The sequence below is a fragment of the Pseudophryne corroboree genome, chromosome 12 (genome assembly GCF_028390025.1).
Source record: "Pseudophryne corroboree isolate aPseCor3 chromosome 12, aPseCor3.hap2, whole genome shotgun sequence".
Classification (NCBI taxonomy): domain Eukaryota; kingdom Metazoa; phylum Chordata; class Amphibia; order Anura; family Myobatrachidae; genus Pseudophryne; species Pseudophryne corroboree.
Genome location: NC_086455.1, coordinates 65,610,340 through 65,630,725, shown reverse-complemented (window position 1 = coordinate 65,630,725; position 20,386 = coordinate 65,610,340). Strand labels below are relative to the sequence as shown.

The window sequence follows — 20,386 nt, the reverse complement described above, 5'->3', positions numbered from 1 at the left end:
CTGTGCAACTGATTCCTTGTTGCGACCACCATCCCAGCACTCGCTGCATGTGCACACAAACGCAGATCCAAGAATACTTTAAAGGTAAGTACTGAAAGAAATGTACCTAGACGACCCAGCAGGGGAGTACATGTGTAGCACATAGGGGGTGTAGACAATCAAATAGGGGCGTGGACATGTTTCATTGTGTATACCAGGTCTCTTTACATGCGTAAGGGGTGTTGTCAAGCCATTTTGGGTGTGTAACTGCACCTCCTTCGCAGGCATGATGCCCATACAGGCCCATGTACTTTGTACATGCTCCCCGCCCCCTTCTCAGCACACATAATCACCAGTGGTGGGAAGTATGTGACTGAGCTCTCAGAAGTGGGATGGCCAGTAGGCGGCCAGTATAGATCTTTCAGACGCTACATTTATGATGCAGGCGCATGCCCAGGGCCTGTAAATGCAGCAAATGCAAACCTCTGCCTGTCAATCAGGCAGAGGCGTTCGTGGGGCGGCCCCCAGCATGCGAACAAAAGGATTGCAGATTCTGCTATAAATCTGAATTTGTAATCCCTATTGAATAGGGTCCTTATTACTGAAAATAATTGAGAAAATAATATCGACCTTTCTCGTGATCGATATTATTTAGATGCATGGGCAATGTGATTTTTCTACCAATTAATCGCATTTCTAGAATTAAAATGACAAAGTGTTGTGAGATGGCCATCTATATTTTGGAAATAATAGAGATCACTGCCCATCCATATTCATAGGAGAAAACAATTGGGTTATGGGCACATAATAGCCCACATATGAAATATTTTGGGTAGGGATGAGTGGGTTCAGGTCCCTGAGAATCAAACCCGCCCGAACTTAGGGATCCAAGCCCAGATCCAAGTCAGGCTCGGTTTTTTACACCTAACTCGGATCCGAAAAGGACGCAAAATGTCATCATCCCGCTGTCGGATCTCACGGGTTTGGATTCTATATAAGTCCCCGGTGATCGGCGCCATCTTCACTCCAGACTTGGAGAGTGCCCAGGACGTGTTCCTTCTGTGCTGCTGTAGTTAGGGAAGGGGCAGGAGAGAGCAATGGGGGGCAGAAGAGCACAGAGGGGGACAGGAGAGAGCAAATGGGGGGGGGGGCAGGAGAGAGCAGTGCTGCTTGTGTAGGTGTGCTGTGTCAGTCACTGTGTAGGGCTCTGCACAGTACAGTAGTGCACTACACTAGCATACTGTGGCTGTGTATAGGACGGACCAGGTGTTGTTCTCTGTCTATAAGGGGCTGTGTACTGCTGTACACTACTGCTATATATCTCTGTGTGATCCAAAGCCAAAAATATATTTTATTTAATTGGTGCGTCCCTCAGTACTGTGACTGCCGTACACTAACACTACTACTATATTGGTGTGTGATCCAAAGTCAAAAATATATTTAAATGGTGCATCACTCTGATTTGTAGTACTGCGGCTGCCGTACACTACTGCTATATATATCCTATGTGTGTGATCTAGAGCAAAACATATATTTCTATTGGTGCGTCACTCAGTGATGACTACCAGTACTGCCGTACATTACTGCTATATATCCTCTGTTTGTGATCCAGAGCAAAAAATATATTAATATTGGTTTGTCACTCTAACTACTAATACAGCGGCTGCCGTATACTACTGCTATATATCCTGTGTGTGTGATCCACAGCCAAAAATATATTTCTATTATGTATTTGAAAAGGGTGCTCTGTCTGCTGTATCTGAAAGGGGTGAACTGTCCATCCATCCAGGGACTTTGCCCCAGTGTAAAATTAAAATAATAAAAGCTAAAAAAAGAAAGCTTAAAATTATAATTATAAAAAATATATATACTTTTTTGTCTTTGCTGTTTCCCAGTGTACTATACAATTTTTATTTTATTTTTATAAGTACTGTGACACTGCCAGTCAGACTGCAGTATATTATTTCCTACTCATAAACATATTGTGCAACGCTGTCGGTGTAGTCAACCACAGTGTGTAATTATTATATAATTTCTGATTCATTTGTGCAACACTGTAACTGCCAGTGTGTAATATAAAAAAATACTTCTACATATTTTTGATTCATTTGTGCAACACTATAACCGCAGTTTGTGATATAAAAAATAATATATATTTTTTTATTTAAATTAATATTTTGTGCTGTGTCATCCCAGTATACATCCAGGGACTGCAGCTTCTCAGTCCATCTCAGGGTGTTCTGTCAGTCCACCCAAAATAAAAGACATCTTTTTTTTACAGTATATCTTGTGCTATATCCATCCAGAATACATCCAGGCGTGCTCCGTCCATTTCAGAGTGTGGTGTCTGTAACTTATATTCTTATTATAACTTATTGTCCTATTTTCATAACTCTTCTTATCACCACATTGTAATTAATTAAAATTAATATTATTACAAATAATTATGAATTAGTTACATTTAAATTAAATGAATATATTAAAAAAAAAAATTCACACTCATATACTGAACTTTTTGCATTTCGAAGATATTTTGGAGGAAATTAAGAACTTGATTCTAATAAATTAAATAAATTAAATCTTTTTTATTCTTCTTTGCCTTAATCATCTTTTTGTGACCTGAAATATTGAGCCTTGCCTAATGCATCTTTTTTTAAATAGATTCTTTTTTTTTTATATTTTGTCCTCCCAGTATATACATCCAAGGGCTGCTGCTGCTCCATCCAGCTACCTCCGTGCATACCTTTTGGCCTAAATTGAATAAAAACAATATTGTGAGCTGTGAGGTGTTCAGAATAGTCTGGAAATGAGTGGAAATGAATGTTATTGAGGTTGATAATACTGTAGGAACAAAAACACACCCACATTCTGTTATTTTAGCTGTTTTGATGATTATTTTAGAAAAAAAAAATCCAGATCCAAAACCAAAACCCGCAAGGGTGGTTTTGGCAAAATCAATCCAGATCCAAAATACGAAGGAGATCCAGATCCAAAACAGAATTTTTTTTTTAGGTCAACTTATTAGCAGTATGACCGGAAGACCAACATGTATACCATGATAATTGTGCCTAAAAGTGTTTCATTTGTGATCAGATTTATTTTAACCTAAAACTGATTTTTATGTACATAGAAAAGATGTCCAGGCAAGTGAAGGACAAGAAACTGTAACAACGATAATACACGTGGTGATGAATGAGATGACCCCAGCAGAGACGGATTATGGGAGGGGTAACATGGGTGGCTGTCCTGGGGCCCCACACATTAGTGGCCCCGACAGACCCTTGCTTTTTAAATTGAAACCATCTCTTGCGGCCGTCGAGGAGCTCCGGATACAGCACATGCCGCTGGCGGCCGCCGAGAAGCTCTGGATACAGCACACGCCAGTGACTCAGTCAGTGTCTCTGGGATTTCCCTTCACTATCCCGCGAGACACTGACTGAGTCGCCGGCGTGTGCTGCTGTCACCGGCCAGGCTGAGGCGCGTCCAGGGTGAGTGAGTGTTGGGGGGGGGGTATCTTTGGCAGCAATTGGTGTGTGTATGTGTGTGTGTACATGCGCTGGTGGGAGGCAAGTATCTTTTGCTGAAAGCTATGTGTGTTTACCCACGAGGGGGCGGGGGGGTTTCTTTCCCAACAATTTTAGCAGTGGGGGCCACCACACGTTTGTTGCCCGGGGTCCCCACCTGCCTTAATCCGGCCCTGGACCCCAGGATTCCAGGAGGTTTCCATCTAATACTAACACAAACCTTTTTATTTCCAACAGTATGTTAGATTTCTACATGCCCAAGCTGACATATGATGGACAGGTCAATATCCAGTGTGCCTTGAAATCCATGGGGATGACACAAATGTTTAATGACAATGCTGACTTGTCTGGGATATCTAAACAGTCAAGACTCAAAGTTTCTAATGTAAGTAATCAAACAGTGTTTTTCTGTCCTAATTCAACCGTTCCTTAACTAGAGCAATCATCCACAAATCTCCATTTACATGAACATAATCTGCCACCAATGTGTGACACAATTCTAACTCAGCCCAGCACAGGGATTGATTGGGAATGGATTGCCAGATACTGTACATAGATTTGCAAGACACCGCATCCTGAATCAATAGAGCATCATGTATGGCTCTTTGCCTTTATTGTGCCACTGTATACTGACTGTTCATTTTCCATATAGAAATCAGTTGTTATTCTGTTCTCGTGGGTGAAAGTAGTGCTTTCAAATATTCCCTCTAATGCCCAGAAAAACTTCATTCAGTCAGGAAGGAACAGCAGGAGAGAAAGAATGAGAAAAAATGGGGAGAGAGAGTGAGTGAGAAAGGGGCAGAGAGAGTTGATAAAGAGAGGAAGGAAGGGATGGAGGGAGAGAAATAGTGAGAGGGAACGGGGAATGGAAAGAATAGAGAGAGGGAGGGAGAGATGGAATAGCAGGAGAGAGATCAAGAGAGGGAGCATGAGAGAAAGAGAGGGAGAGAGAGTGATATGTAAATCAGTTAAAGTGTGGGAGAGGGGGTGAATGAGACAGATAAAGGAAGGGAAGAAGTGAAGGAGAGATGGAGAAAAAAGAGAGAGAGAGAGAGAGAGAGAGAGAGAGTTAGAGAGAAAGAGATGAGTAGGAATAAAGAGAGGGGTGTGAATGGAAAGAGGAGGATAGAGCGGAGGAGAGAGCGAAGGAGAGAGGGTGGAACAAGTGGGAGAGAGACAGAGGGAGAATAAGAGAAAGAGAGGGAGAGAGGGATTAGATGGAATGAGAAGGAGAAAAGGGAAGAATGAAACAAAGACAGTGATAGTAGTAGAAGGGAAAAGTGACAGAATGTGACAGGAAGAGAGAGGGAATGAGAGAGATCGAGGGAGAATGAGGGATTGACAGAGGAAGAAGGGAGAGAGAGAGATAAAGGAAGAGAGAGTAGAAGAGAAAATAAGAAATAGGAAGGGAAAGATAGGAGGAAGACAAAATTAGTGAAAAATAGAGATGGAGAATGAAAGAGAAGAGAGAGAGAAACAGATGGGGAGATAAGTGGAGAGGTAGAGAGAAAGATAGTGAGTGAGATTGAATGAGAGGGAGAAATAGGAAGGAAGAATGAAAGAGTGATAATGATAGTTGGAGAAGGAAAAAGTGAGAGAGTACAAGAGGAAGTGAAAGGGAATGAGAGAAATAAAGGAAAAGTGAGGGATTGACAGAGGGAGGGGGAGGGAGAGAGATGTTAAGGAAGAAAGAAAGGAGAGAGAAGTAGAAATAGAAAGGGAGAGAGAGAGAGCAAGACAATGGGGAGCAGGGGAGAGAAAATGAAAATGAAGAGAAAAAAAATAGATTGAGAGGGAGAGAAAGGTAGTGAATGAGTGAGAGAGAAGAAAGAAGAGAAAAAAAGAGACAGAGAGGAAGCTGAGAGAGTGAATGAGAAAGTTATAGAGAAGGAGAGAGAGCGCAGAGAGGAGAAAAATAAGAATTTACTTACCGATAATTCTATTTCTCGTAGTCCGTAGTGGATGCTGTGGACTCCGTCAGGACCATGGGGAATAGCGGGCTCCGCAGGAGACAGGACACATCTAAAAAGCTTTTTAGGTCACATGGTGTGTACTGGCTCCTCCCCCTATGACCCTCCTCCAAGCCTCAGTTAGGTACTGTGCCCGGACGAGCGTACACAATAAGGAAGGATCTTGAATCCCGGGTAAGACTCATACCAGCCACACCAATCACACCGTACAACTTGTGATCTGAACCCAGTTAACAGTATGATAACAAAACGAAGTAGCCTCTGAAAAAATGGCTCACAACAATAGTAATAACCCGATTTTTGTAACAATAACTATGTACAAGCATTGCAGACAATCCGCACTTGGGATGGGCGCCCAGCATCCACTACGGACTACGAGAAATAGAATTATCGGTAAGTAAATTCTTATTTTCTCTAACGTCCTAGTGGATGCTGGGGACTCCGTCAGGACCATGGGGATTATACCAAAGCTCCCAAACGGGCGGGAGAGTGCGGATGACTCTGCAGCACCGAATGAGAGAACTCCAGGTCCTCTTTAGCCAGAGTATCAAATTTGTAAAATTTTACAAACGTGTTCTCCCCTGACCACGTAGCTGCTCGGCAAAGTTATAATGCCGAGACTCCTCGGGCAGCCGCCCAGGATGAGGCCACCTTCCTTGTGGAATGGGCATCTACATATTTCGGCTGTGGCAGGCCTGCCACAGAATGTGCAAGCTGAATTGTACTACAAATCTAGCGTGCAATAGACTGCTTAGAAGCAGGAGCACCCAGCTTGTTGGGTGCATACAATATAAACAGCAAGTCAGACTTTCTGACTCCAGCCGTCCTAACTATATATATATATATATATATATATATATATTTTTAGGGCCCTGACAACGTCTAGTAACTTGGAGTCCTCCAAGTCCCCAGTAGCCGCAGGCACCACAATAGGTTGTTTCAGGTGACAACGCTGACACCCCTTTAGGAAGAAACTGAGGACGCGTCCGCAGTTCTGCCCTGTTCAAATGGAAAATTCTAATATGGGCTTTTGTAAAACAAAACCGCCCATTCTTTTTGACAATCGCCTGGCCGAGGCCAGGACTAACAACATGGTCACTTTCCATGTGAGATATTGGTCAACAGCATGGTCACTTTCCATGTGAGATATTTCAAATCCACAGATTTGAGCGGTTCAAACCAATATGATTTTAAGGAATCCCAACACTATGTTGAGATCTCACGGTGCCCCTAGAGGCACAAAAGAACTGTATATGGAATACACCCTTTACAATCTGGACTTCAGGAACTGAAGTCAATTTTTTCTGGAAGAAAATCTACAGGGCCGAAATTTAAATCTTAATGAACCCCAATTTGAGGCTCAAAACACTCCTGTTTTCAGGAAGTGCAGAATCGACCTAGTTGAATTTCCTTCGTGGAGCCTTCCTGGCCTTACCCACGCAACATATTTTCACCACATGTGGTGATGACGTTGTGCGGTCACCTCCTTCCTGGCTTTGACCAAGGTAGGTATGACCTCTTATGGAATGCCTTTTTCCCTTCAGAATCCGGTATTCAACCGCCATGCCGTCAAACGCAGCCGCGGTAATTCTTGGAAAAGACATGGTACTTGCTGAAGCAAGTCCCTTCTTAGCTCCCCAGGCCCTTAGTCCTCTGTGAGCATCTCTTGAAGCTCCGGGTACCAAGTCCCTCTTGGCCCATCCGGAGCCACTAGTATAGTTCATACTCCTCTATGTCTTATAATTCTCAATACCTTGGTTATGAGAAACAGAGGAGGGAACCCATACACTGACTGGTACACCCACGGTGTTACCAGAACATCCACAGCTATCGCCTGAAGGTCTCATGACCTGGCGGAATACCTGTCCCGTTTTTCGGGCGGGACGCTATCATGTCCACCTTTGGTCTTTGCCAACGATCCACAATCATGCTGAAAAACTTCCCTATGAAGTTTCCACTCTCCCGGGTGGAGGTCATGCCTGCTGAGGAAGTCTGCTTCCCAGTCGTCCACTCCCGGAAAGAACACTGCTGACAGTGCTATCACATGATTTTCCGCCTAGCGAAAAATCCTTGCAGTTTTGTCACTGCCCTCCCGCTTCTTGTGCCGCCCTTTCTGTTTACGTGGGCGACTGCCGTGATGTTATCCCACTGGATCAATACCGGCTGACCTTGAAGCAGAGGTCTTGCTAAGTTTAGAGCCTTATAAATTTGCTCTAAGCTTATTTATGCAGAGAGAATTCTCCAGACTTAATCACACTTCCCTGGAAATTTTTTCCCTGTGTGACTGTTCTCCAGCCTCTCAGGCTGGCCTCCGTGGTCACCGGCATCCAATCCTGAATGCCAAATCTGCGGCCCTCTAGAAGATGAGCACTCTGTAATCACCACAGGAGAGACACCCTTGTCCTTGGATATAGGGTTATCCGCTGATGCATCTGAGGATGCGATCCGGACCATTTGTCCAGCAGATCCCACCGAAGAGTTCTTGCGGGAAATCTGCCGAATGGAATTGCTTCGTAATAAGCCACCATTTTTACCAGGACTCTTGTGCAATGATGCACTGACACTTTTCCTGGTTTTAGGAGGATCCCGATTAGCTCGGATAACTCCCTGGCTTTCTCCACTGGGAGAAACACGTTTTTCTGGACTGTGTCCAGAATCATCCCTATGAACAGTAGACGTGTCATCGGAAAAAGCTGCGATTTTGGAATATTTAGAATCCACTCGTGCTGACGTAGAACTACTTAAGATAGTGCTACTCCGACCTCCAACTGTTCTCTGGACCTTGCCCTTATCAGGAAAGCGTCCATGTTTCCTTTTAAGAAAAATCATCATTCCGGCCATTACCTTGGTAAAGACCCGGGGCGCCGTGGACAACCCAAACGGCAGCGTCTGAACTGATAGTGACAGTTCTGTACCAAGAACCTGAAGTACCCTTGGAGAGAAGGGCAAATTTGGACCTGTAGGTAAGCGTCCCTGATATCCAGTGACACCATATCGTCCCCTTCTTCCTGGTTCGCTATCACTGCTCTGAGTGACTCCATCTTGATTTGAACGCTTGTATGTAAGTGTTCAAATATTTCAGATCTCACCGAGCCGGTTGGCTTCAGTACCACAATATAGTGTGGAATACTACCCCCTTCCATGTTGTAAGAGGGGTACTTTGATTATCACCTGCTGGGAATACAGCCTGTGAATTGTGTGAGGGGGAGATGTCTCGAATTTCCAATGTACACCTGGGATACTACATGTAGGATCCCGGAGTTCCCTTGCGAGTGAGCCCCCTGCGTACTGAAACTCTTGAGATGACCCCCTACCGCACCTGAGTCCGCTTGTACGGCCCCAGCGTTATGCTGCGGACTTGGCAGAAGCTGTGAGGGGCTTCTGTTCCTGGGAATGGGCTGCTTGCTGCAGTCTTCTTCCCTTTCCTCTACCCCTGGGCAGATATGACTGGCCTTTGCCCGCCTGCCCCTATGGGGACGAAAGGACTGAGACTGAAAAGACTGTGTCCTTTTTTGCCGATATGTGATTCGGGGTAACAAAAAGTGGATTTTTCAGCTGTTGCCATGGCCACCAGGTCCGATGGACCGCCCCTTTATACGGCAATACTTCCACATGCCGTCTGGAATCTGCCTCACCTGACCACTGTCGTGTCTTCGTCTGGCAGATATGTAAATCACATTTACTCTTGATGCCAGAATGCAAATATCCCTCTGCGCATCACGCATATATAGAAATGCATCCTTAAAATGCTCTATAGTCAATAAAATCTTGTCCCTGTCAAGGGTATCAAAATTTTCAGTCAGGAAATCCGACCAAGCCCCCTCAGCGCTGCACATCCAGGCTGAGGCGATTGCTGGTCGTAGTATAACACCAGTATGTGTGTATATACTGTCATGATATTTTTCAGCTTCCTATCAGCTGGCTTCTTGAGGGCGGCCGTATCTAGAGACGGTAACGCCATGTTTTTATAAGCGTGTGAGCGCCTTATCCACCCTAAGGTGTGTTTCCCAACTCGCCCTTACTTCTGGCGGGAAAGGGTATACCGCCCATAACTTTCTATCGGAGGAACCCCACGTATCATCACACACTTCATTTAATTTATCTGATTCAGGCAAAACTACAAGTAGTTTATTCACACCCTACAAAATACCCTTATTTGTGGTACTTGTAGTATCAGAAATATGTAACAGCTCCTTCATTGCCCTTAACATGTAACTCGTGGCCCTAAAGGAAAATTACGTATGTTTCTTCACCGTCGACACTGGGGTCAGTGTCCATGTCTGTGTCTGTCGACCGACTGAGGTAAATGGGCGTTTTTACAAGCCCCTGACGGTGTCTGAGACGCCTGGACCGGTACTAATTTGTCCGCCGGCCATCTCATGTCGTCAACCGTCTTGCAGCGTGTTGACATTATCACGTAATTCCATAAGTAGACCATCCATTCCGGTGTCGACTCCCTAGAGAGTGACATCAACATTACAGGCAATTTGCTCCGCCTCCTCACCAACATTTTCCTCATACATGTCGACACACACGTACCGACATACAGCACACACACAGGGAATGCTCTGATAGAGGACAGGACCCACTAGCCCTTTGGGGAGACAGAGGGAGAGTTTGCCAGCACACACCAAAAGCGCTATAATGTATATAACAACCCTAGAAGGTGTTGTTTCTATATATGCGCTCTTAATATATCATTATATCGCCAATTTATGCCCCCCTTCTCTTTTAACCCTGTTTCTGTAGTGCAGTGCAGGGGAGAGTGGGAGCCTTCCTCACCAGCGGAGCTGATCAGGAAAATGGCGCTGAGTGCTGAGGAGAATAAGCTCCGCCCCCTTTTCGGCGGGCTTTTCCTCCCGGTTTTTTAATAACTGGCCTGGGTTAAAATACATACATATAGCCTTAATGGCTATATGTGATGTATTTATTTGCCAAATAGGTATTTATATTGCTGCCCAGGGCGCCCCCAGCAGCGCCCTGCACCCTCCGTGACCGTGTCAGTGAGCCGTGTGACAACAATGGCGCACAGCTGCAGTGCTGTGCGCTACCTCTCTGAAGACTGTGAAGTCTTCTGCCGCCTGTTTCCGGACCTCCGTTCCGCCGTCTTTCTTCAGCGTCTGTAAGGGGGATCGGCGGCGCGGCTCCGGGACGAACCCCAGGCTGACCTGTGTTCCGACTCCCTCTGGAGCTCAGTGTCCAGTAGCCTAAGACTTCAATCCTCCTGCACGCAGGTGAGTTGCCAGTCTCTCCCCTAAGTCCCTCGTTGCAGTGATCCTGTCGCCAGCAGGAATCACTGATTAGAAACCTAAAAAAAAACTTTACTAAATAGCTCCTTAAGAGAGCCATCCAGTTTGCACCCTTCTCGGACGGGCACAAAAACCTAACTGAGGCTTGGAGGAGGGTCATAGGGGGAGGAGCCAGTACACACCATGTGACCTAAAAAGCTTTTTAGATGTGCCCTGTCTCCTGCGGAGCCCGCTATTCCCCATGGTCCTGACGGAGTCCCCAGCATCCACTAGGACGTTAGAGAAATTGGGGTGAATGAAAGAGAGAGGGTATATGAGATGGAGAGAGAAAAAAGAGTTAGAGAGAAGGAACGAGAGAGAGAGCGAGAGAGAGGGGGGAGAGAAAGAGATGGAAGAATGAGAGAGGAAGAGTGAAATGGGGGGGGTGAATAAGAGAGAGGGGAAGAGAGAAAAAGACAGAACGGTTGCAGGGGAGAGCGAATTTGAAAGGGATAGAGAGATGGCAGAGGAAAGAGGTAGGGAAAAAGAGTGATGAATGAGAGAGGGAATGAGAGAGAGAGGGAGGAAGAAAGTGATAAGAGTAAAAGAGGTGGAGAGAGAAGGAATGAGAGAGAGATGAGAGAAAGCGAGAGAGAGCCCTGAGTGTTCATGCTGAAAGAGTGAAAAGCAAAGTATCTATCTGAAGATAAAAGATTGTCAGTTCAGGGGCCATCATATGATATGTAACCATACTTCATGCAGCTAAGTACTATGGAGGAGGAAAAATAAGAATTTACTTACCGATAATTCTATTTCTCGTAGTCCGTAGTGGATGCTGGGGACTCCGTAAGGACCATGGGGAATAGCGGCTCCGCAGGAGACTGGGCACAAAAGTAAAAGCTTTAGGACTACCTGGTGTGCACTGGCTCCTCCCCCTATGACCCTCCTCCAAGCCTCAGTTAGGATACTGTGCCCGGACGAGCGTACACAATAAGGAAGGATTTTGAATCCCGGGTAAGACTCATACCAGCCACACCAATCACACCATATAACTTGTGATCTAAACCCAGTTAACAGCATGATAACAGAGGAGCCTCTAGAAAAGATGGCTCACTACAGCAATAACCCGATTTTTTGGTAACAATAACTATGTACCAGTATTGCAGACAATCCGCACTTGGGATGGGCGCCCAGCATCCACTACGGACTACGAGAAATAGAATTATCGGTAAGTAAATTCTTATTTTCTCTGACGTCCTAGTGGATGCTGGGGACTCCGTAAGGACCATGGGGATTATACCAAAGCTCCCAAACGGGCGGGAGAGTGCGGATGACTCTGCAGCACCAAATGAGAGAACTCCAGGTCCTCCTCAGCCAGGGTATCAAATTTGTAGAATTTTACAAACGTATTTGCTCCTGACCAAGTAGCTGCTCGGCAAAGTTGTAAAGCCGAGACCCCTCGGGCAGCCGCCCAAGATGAGCCCACCTCCCTTGTGGAGTGGGCATTTACAGATTTTTGGCTGTGGCAGGCCTGCCACAGAATGTGCAAGCTGAATTGTACTACAAATCCAACGAGCAATAGTCTGCTTAGAAGCAGGAGCACCCAGCTTGTTGGGTGCATACAGGATAAACAGCGAGTCAGATTTTCTGACTCCAGCCGTCCTGAAAACATATATTTTCAGGGCCCTGACAATGTCTAGCAACTTGGAGTCCTCCAAGTCCCTAGTAGCCGCAGGCACCACCATAGGTTGGTTCAGGTGAAACGCTGAAACCACCTTAGGGAGAAACTGAGGACGAGTCCTCAATTCCGCCCTGTCCGAATGGAAAATCAGATAAGGGCTTTTACAGGATAAAGCCGCCAATTCTGACATGCGCCTGGCCCAGGCCAGGGCCAACAGCATGACCACCTTCCATGTGAGATATTTTAACTCCACAGATTTAAGTGGTTCAAACCAATGTGACTTTTGGAACCCAAAAACTACATTGAGATCCCAAGGTGCCACTGGAGGCACAAAAGGAGGCTGTATATACAGTACCCCTTTTACAAACGTCTGAACTTCAGGGACTGAAGCTAGTTCTTTTTGGAAGAAAATTGACAGGGCCGAAATTTGAACCTTAATGGACCCCAATTTCAGGCCCATAGACACTCCTGTTTGCAGGAAATGTAGGAATCGACCCAGTTGAAATTCCTCCGTCGGCCTTACTGGCCTCGCACCACGCAACATATTTTCGCCAAATGCGGTGATAATGTTTTGCGGTTACATCCTTCCTGGCTTTGATCAGGATAGGGATGACTTCATCCGGAATGCCTTTTTCCTTCAGGATCCGGCGTTCAACCGCCATGCCGTCAAACGCAGCCGCGGTAAGTCTTGGAACAGACAGGGTCCTTGCTGGAGCAGGTCCCTTCTTAGAGGTAGAGGCCACGGATCCTCCGTGAGCATCTCTTGAAGTTCCGGTTACCAAGTCCTTCTTGGCCAATCCGGAGTCACAAATATAGTGCTTACTCCTCTCCATCTTATAATTCTCAGTACCTTGTGTATGAGAGGCAGAGGATGGAACACATACACTGACCGGTACACCCACGGTGTTACCAGAGCGTCTACAGCTATTGCCTGATCTGCTGAGGAAGTCTGCTTCCCAGTTGTCCATTCCCGGAATGAACACTGCTGACAGTGCTATCACATGATTTTCCGCCCAGCGAAGAATCCTTGCAGCTTCTGCCATTGCCCTCCTGCTTCTTGTGCCGCCCTGTCTGTTTACGTGGGCGACTGCCGTGATGTTGTCTGACTGGATCAGCACCGGCTGACCTTGAAGCAGAGGTCTTGCTAGGCTTAGAGCATTGTAGATGGCCCTTAGCTCCAGGATATTTATGTGAAGTGATGTCTCCAGGCTTGACCACAAGCCCTGGAAATTCCTTCCCTGTGTGACTGCTCCCCAGCCTCGCAGGCTGGCATCCGTGGTCACCAGGACCCAGTCCTGAATGCCGAATCTGCGGCCCTCTAGAAGATGAGCACTCTGCAACCACCACAGGAGGGACACCCTTGTCCTTGGTGACAGGGTTATCCGCTGATGCATCTGAAGATGCGACCCGGACCATTTGTCCAGCAGGTCCCACTGGAAAGTTCTTGCGTGGAATCTGCCGAATGGGATTGCTTCGTAGGAAGCCACCATTTTTCCCAGAACCCTTGTGCATTGATGCACTGAGACTTGGCTCGGTTTTAGGAGGTTCCTGACTAGCTCGGATAACTCCCTGGCTTTCTCCTCCGGGAGAAACACCTTTTTCTGGACTGTGTCCAGGATCATCCCTAGGAACAGAAGACGAGTCGTCGGAACCAGCTGCGATTTTGGAATATTGAGAATCCAACCGTGCTGCCGCAACACTACCTGAGATAGTGCTACACCGACCTCCAACTGTTCTCTGGATCTTACCCTTATCAGGAGATCGTCCAAGTAAGGGATAACTAAAACTCCCTTCCTTCGAAGGAGTATCATCATTTCGGCCGTTACCTTGGTAAAGACCTGGGGTGCCGTGGACCATCCAAACGGCAGCGTCTGAAACTGATAGTGACAGTTCTGTACCACAAACCTGAGGTACCCTTGGTGAGAAGGGTAAATTGGGACATGAAGGTAAGCATCCTTGATGTCCCGAGACATCATGTAGTCCCCTTCTTCCAGGTTCGCAATCACTGCTCTGAGTGACTCCAACTTGAATTTGAACCTCCGTATGTAAGTGTTCAAAGATTTTTGATTTAGAATCGGTCTCACCGAGCCGTCCGGCTTCGGTACCACAACAGTGTGGAATAATACCCCGTTCCCTGTTGCAGGAGGGGTACCTTGATTATTACCTGCTGGGAATACAGCTTGTGAATGGCTTCCAAAACTGCCTCCCTGTCAGAGGGAGACGTCGGTAAAGCCGACTTTAGGAAAACGGCGAGGGGGAGACGTCTCGAATTCCAATTTGTACCCCTGAGATATCACCTGAAGGATCCAGGGGTCTACTTGCGAGTGAGCCCACTGCGCGCTGAAATTCATTGAGACGGGCCCCCACCGTGCCTGATTCTGCTTGTAAAGCCCCAGCGTCATACTGAGGGCTTGGCAGAGGCGGGAGAGGGCTTCTGTTCCTGGGAACTGGCTGATTTCTGCAGCCTATTTTCCTCTCCCTCTGTCACGGGGCAGAAAAGAGGAAACTTTTTGCCCGCTTGCCCACGAAAGGACTGCGCCTGATAATACGGCGTCTTCTTATGTTGAGAGGCGACCTGGGGTACAAACGTGGATTTCCCAGCTGTTGCCGTGGCCACCAGGTCTGAAAGACCGACCCCAAATAACTCCTCCCCTTAATAAGGTAATACTTCCAAATGCCGTTTGGAATCCGCATCACCTGACCACTGTCGTGTCCATAACCCTCTACTGGCAGAAATGGACAACGCACTTAGACTTGATGCCAGTCGGCAAATATTCCGCTGTGCATCACGCATATATAGAAATGCATCTTTTAAATGCTCTATAGGCAATAATATACTGTCCCTATCTAGGGTATCAATATTTTCAGTCAGGGAATCCGACCACGCCAACCCAGCACTGCACATCCAGGCTGAGGCGATTGCTGGTCGCAGTATAACACCAGTATGTGTGTAAATACATTTTAGGATACCCTCCTGCTTTCTATCAGCAGGATCCTTAAGGGCGGCCATCTCAGGAGAGGGTAGAGCCCTTGTTCTTAAAAGCGTGTGAGCGCTTTATCCACCCTAGGGGGTGTTTCCCAACGCACCCTAACCTCTGGCGGGAAAGGATATAATGCCAATAACATTTTAGAAATTATCAGTTGTTATCGGGGGAAAACCACGCTTCATCACACACCTCATTTAATTTCTCAGATTCAGGAAAACTACAGGTAGTTTTTCCTCACCGAACATAATACCCCTTTTTGGTGGTACTCGTATTATCAGAAATGTGTAAAACATTTTTCATTGCCTCAATCATGTAACGTGTGGCCCTACTGGAAGTCACATTTGTCTCTTCACCGTCGACACTGGAGTCAGTATCCGTGTCGGCGTCTATATCTGCCATCTGAGGTAACGGGCGCTTTAGAGCCCCTGACGGCCTATGAGACGTCTGGACAGGCACAAGCTGAGTAGCCGGCTGTCTCATGTCAACCACTGTCTTTTATACAGAGCTGACACTGTCACGTAATTCCTTCCAACAGTTCATCCACTCAGGTGTCGACCCCCTAGGGGGTGACATCACTATTACAGGCAATCTGCTCCGTCTCCACATCATTTTTCTCCTCATACATGTCGACACAAACGTACCGACACACAGCACACACACAGGGAATGCTCTGATCGAGGACAGGACCCCACTAGCCCTTTGGGGAGACAGAGGGAGAGTATGCCAGCACACACCAGAGCGCTATATATATACAGGGATAACCTTATATAAGTGTTTTTCCCCTTATAGCTGCTGTATTTTTAATACTGCGCGTAATTAGTGCCCCCCTCTCTTTTTTAACCCTTTCTGTAGTGTAGTGACTGCAGGGGAGAGCCAGGGAGCTTCCCTCCAACTGAGCTGTGAGAGAAAATGGCGCCAGTGTGCTGAGGAGATAGGCTCCGCCCCCTTCTCGGCGGCCTTATCTCCCGTTTTTGTGTGTATTCTGGCAGGGGTTAAATTCATCCATATAGCCCAGGAGCTATATGTGATGCATTTTTTTGCCATCCAAGGTGTTTCTATTGCGTCTCAGGGCGCCCCCCCCCCAGCGCCCTGCACCCTCAGTGACCGGAGTGTGAAGTGTGCTGAGAGCAATGGCGCACAGCTGCAGTGCTGTGCGCTATCTTGTTGAAGACAGGACGTCTTCTGCCGCCGATTTTCCGGACCTCTTCTGTCTTCTGGCTCTGTAAGGGGGCCGGCGGCGCGGCTCTGGGACCCATCCATGGCTGGGCCTGTGATCGGTCCCTCTGGAGCTAATGTCCAGTAGCCTAAGAAGCCCAATCCACTCTGCACGCAGGTGAGTTCGCTTCTTCTCCCCTTAGTCCCTCGATGCAGTGAGCCTGTTGCCAGCAGGACTCACTGAAAATAAAAAACCTAACTTAAACTTTTTCACTAAGCAGCTCAGGAGAGCCACCTAGTGTGCACCCTTCTCGTTCGGGCACAAAAATCTAACTGAGGCTTGGAGGAGGGTCATAGGGGGAGGAGCCAGTGCACACCAGGTAGTCCTAAAGCTTTTACTTTTGTGCCCAGTCTCCTGCGGAGCCGCTATTCCCCATGGTCCTTACGGAGTCCCCAGCATCCACTAGGACGTCAGAGAAATATGTACTGATAGTGAAGCTTTATTTCTCCAGGGAAGCGGCTTTACCCTCATTCATGTTGTCCTCAGTAAGTGTACTGTGCTACTATGCCTCTGTCGGTCTCACATACAACTTCCATTTGTTTCTATGGGGCATGTTTATAAATGATTGAGTTCTAGATCTAATAATTATAATTTCCTATTGCCTCTATTCGTAGCAATTACAAATTAAGCATCAGTTAAATGTGTTAATGATCACCAGCAAGTATTACAATGTACTCGCTAATGCTATCAGTTCTTCGGCAGTTGGGCACTCTGATGATGTGATGCAGTCCAGAACTGATTCTGCAACTAAGCAGACCCCATAGGTTTCTGAGATCGAAAATGGAGGATCGGTGATATCATGTACAGTCCCTCATGGATACTATACATTCAAGGGATATTTAATATGTGCAGGAAAACCAATGAAACTATGTGTTATCAGGAATATCCCACAAGTATTAATTGCTAAATACACCCCTGTATGCATATGTATGTGCCCTAGCCCGGCTTAATGCTCTCTATTTGGACAATAGTTTGGGTCGGTGGGATATGACTGAGTATAAAATGTTGCATAAAGAAATAGCAGTAGTCTGTTAGGTGTAAGAGCCAACCCATAAGACCATTCATTTCATTCACCTACTGTCTACAGATTTGCCACAAGTCTACATTCAGCATCTCTGAGGAAGAGATAGAAACAAGAAGTGGTTCCGCCACACAGACCTATGTGAAAACCGAAGCCCCAGAACTGAAGGTTAACCGGCCATTCCTTGTACTGGTTTACAGTGAAGATGCCGACACCATACTCTTAATGGGGAGAGTCACAGACCCATCAGCGAAATAAATGCACCTTAGTGCTGTATCTTCAGTGCCGAAAATAAAAACATGTCTGTGGTGCATGGAAGGTTCATACACTGTTTAGGCATAATAAAGTGTTTACACTAACAAATTTCTGTTATTGACTATTTGTCCGTAGAAGTGCATTGTGTGGGTGAGTTATTACTTTACATTTTTTGTACATCACAATTCCCAGCAACCCTGGGATACAAATTGCCACCCCCATGGCCCTACTAGCCATTACCCATCATTCAGTTTCCTGTCTAAGCACACCCTCATTTTTGAAGGACATGCCCCAAAATAAAGATCCCTTAAGGACTGGTCATTTGAAGAGTAGATGGATGGATCTGAGCATTTACAACATCTCTGACCAGCGGTCTGCCCCTGGCAGCCTATTATGCTGGAGAGAGGACCTGGTTCCTTTAGGGGTTTGTTAGATCACTCAGGCAGCACAGTTGGAAACAATACGAGACATATGTTGTTTAACTACAAGTAGCACTGCACAATTATAAATTACACACTAACAAGTGCCAAGTGAGTAACCATGAATAAGGTCCCAGGTATCAAATGCTAACAGGTATGATAAGGTAGCGGACCCCATATAAAGTCCAATGTCCAGAAGAGATGCACTTGTCTTCACAGCAATATAATCCACAGTGGAGTACCTGGCAGACCACTACCTCTGGATTTACACAGAATCAGACAGTACTAAGGTTTTTATCCCATCTTCCTATTCTGTCCTGGGAAGAGTCCTCTCCTAGTTGGGATAGATGTTCAGACTGGGGGGGACAAAACTGGGCTTCATTACCCAGGTGTCTTGCTCGCCCCACTGCTGGGTCCTGTTTTCAAAATTCTAATTGGACCAGAGTTTAACAATGGATGGTAAACACAGGGAACAATGGGAATGCCTGAATGAACTTCACTGCTTTGACTTAACCCCTGATAAAGTGCTTTTCCAGTCCAATGTTTATAGTTCCTCATGGGACTTTCAGTAACCAATCATAATTTAGTTCTTACACATAGCATCCTCTTGGCAACATTTATAAATAACAACATTCTTTATTACAAATGGATATTATGGAATAATGACATTCCCCAGGTGGCACAACCTAAATGGACATTGGTTGTGATTGACCTTTATTTAGAAAATGCCTAATGCCCTCTTTCGCATTTGCAGCCACAGTCTCCATAGCTGTCTAGGACGACTGCGGTAATGCCCATCTTATCCAGCTCAGAACAGCTCAGTTCAGTTAGATTTAGCCATTGCAGCCTCCATGTCAGACTGAACTCGCACATGCATGGCATGGGGGGTCATACATGTACATTAGACAGTCCAGGTCCCCATGCAGAAGAAAAGTGAAAGGGTAAGCTACAGTACATGTCCCGGCAAGGGACTGCTGGTAAATTGCATTGAGAAAACAAACATTTCTTCATGTGGCAATAAGAAATGAAATTTATCTGGGCACAAATGTACTTTCTCTAACGTCCTAGTGGATGCTGGGAACTCCGTAAGGACCATGGGGAATAGCGGGCTCCGAAGGAGGCTGGGCACTCTAGAAAGATTTATGACTACCTGGTGTGCACTGGCTCCTCCCACCATGACCCTCCTCCAAGCCTCAGTTAGATTTCGTGCCCGGCCGAGGTTGGATGCACACTAGGGGCTCTCCTGAGCCCTTAGAAAGAAAGTATAGATTTAGGTTTTTTATTTTCAGTGAGACCTGCTGGCAACAGGCTCACTGCAGCGAGGGACTAAGGGGAGAAGAAGCGAACTCGCCTGCTTGCAGCCGGATTGGGCTTCTTAGGCTACTGGACACCATTAGCTCCAGAGGGATCGACCGCAGGCCCAGTCCTTGGTGTTCGGTCCCGGAGCCGCGCCGCCGCCCCCCTTACAGAGCCAGAAGCAAGAAGAGGTCCGGAAAAACGGCGGCAGAAGACATCAGTCTTCACCAAGGTAGCGCACAGCACTGCAGCTGTGCGCCATTGCTCCTCATGCACACTTCACACTCCGGTCACTGAGGGTGCAGGGCGCTGGGGGGGGGGGGGGCGCCCTGAGCAGCAATAAAAACACCTTGGCTGGCAAAAATACCACAATATATAGCCCCAGAGGCTATATATGTGGTAAATACCCCTGCCAGAATCCAGGAAAAAGCGGGAGAATAGGCCGCGGAAAAGGGGCGGAGCTATCTCCCTCAGACACACTGGCGCCATTTCTCTTTCACAGATTCGCTGGAAGGAAGCTCCCTGGCTCTCCCCTGCAGTCTACACTTCAGAACAGGGTAAAAACAGAGAGGGGGGGGGGGCACTAAATTTAGGCGCAATATATATATATATAATATAAAAAGCAGCTATAGGGGACATAACTCAGTCAGTCCCTGCATTATATAGCGCTCTGGTGTGTGCTGGCATACTCTCACTCTGTCCCCCCAAAGGGCTTTTGTGGGTCCTGTCCTCATTCGGAGCATTCCTTGTGTGTGTGCGGTGTGTCGGTACGGCTGTGTCGACATGTTTGATGAGGATAATGATGTGGAG

The 20,386-nt window shown here is 46.6% G+C and overlaps 1 protein-coding gene across 2 annotated transcripts in view; it reads left to right on the top strand.

Annotated features, from left to right (window-relative positions):
- Positions 1-17,969, top strand: part of LOC134980679 (serine protease inhibitor A6-like) — a 91,170-nt gene extending 73,201 nt beyond the window's left edge. For both annotated transcript variants that reach the window (XM_063947600.1, XM_063947601.1), the window contains 2 exons: positions 3,741-3,888; positions 17,673-17,969. In XM_063947600.1, coding sequence (XP_063803670.1) covers positions 3,741-3,888; positions 17,673-17,864 — 340 coding nt within the window. In that variant the 3' untranslated portion in view covers positions 17,865-17,969. The remainder of the gene's footprint in view (positions 1-3,740; positions 3,889-17,672) is intronic.
- The last annotated feature ends 2,417 nt before the right edge of the window (positions 17,970-20,386 follow it).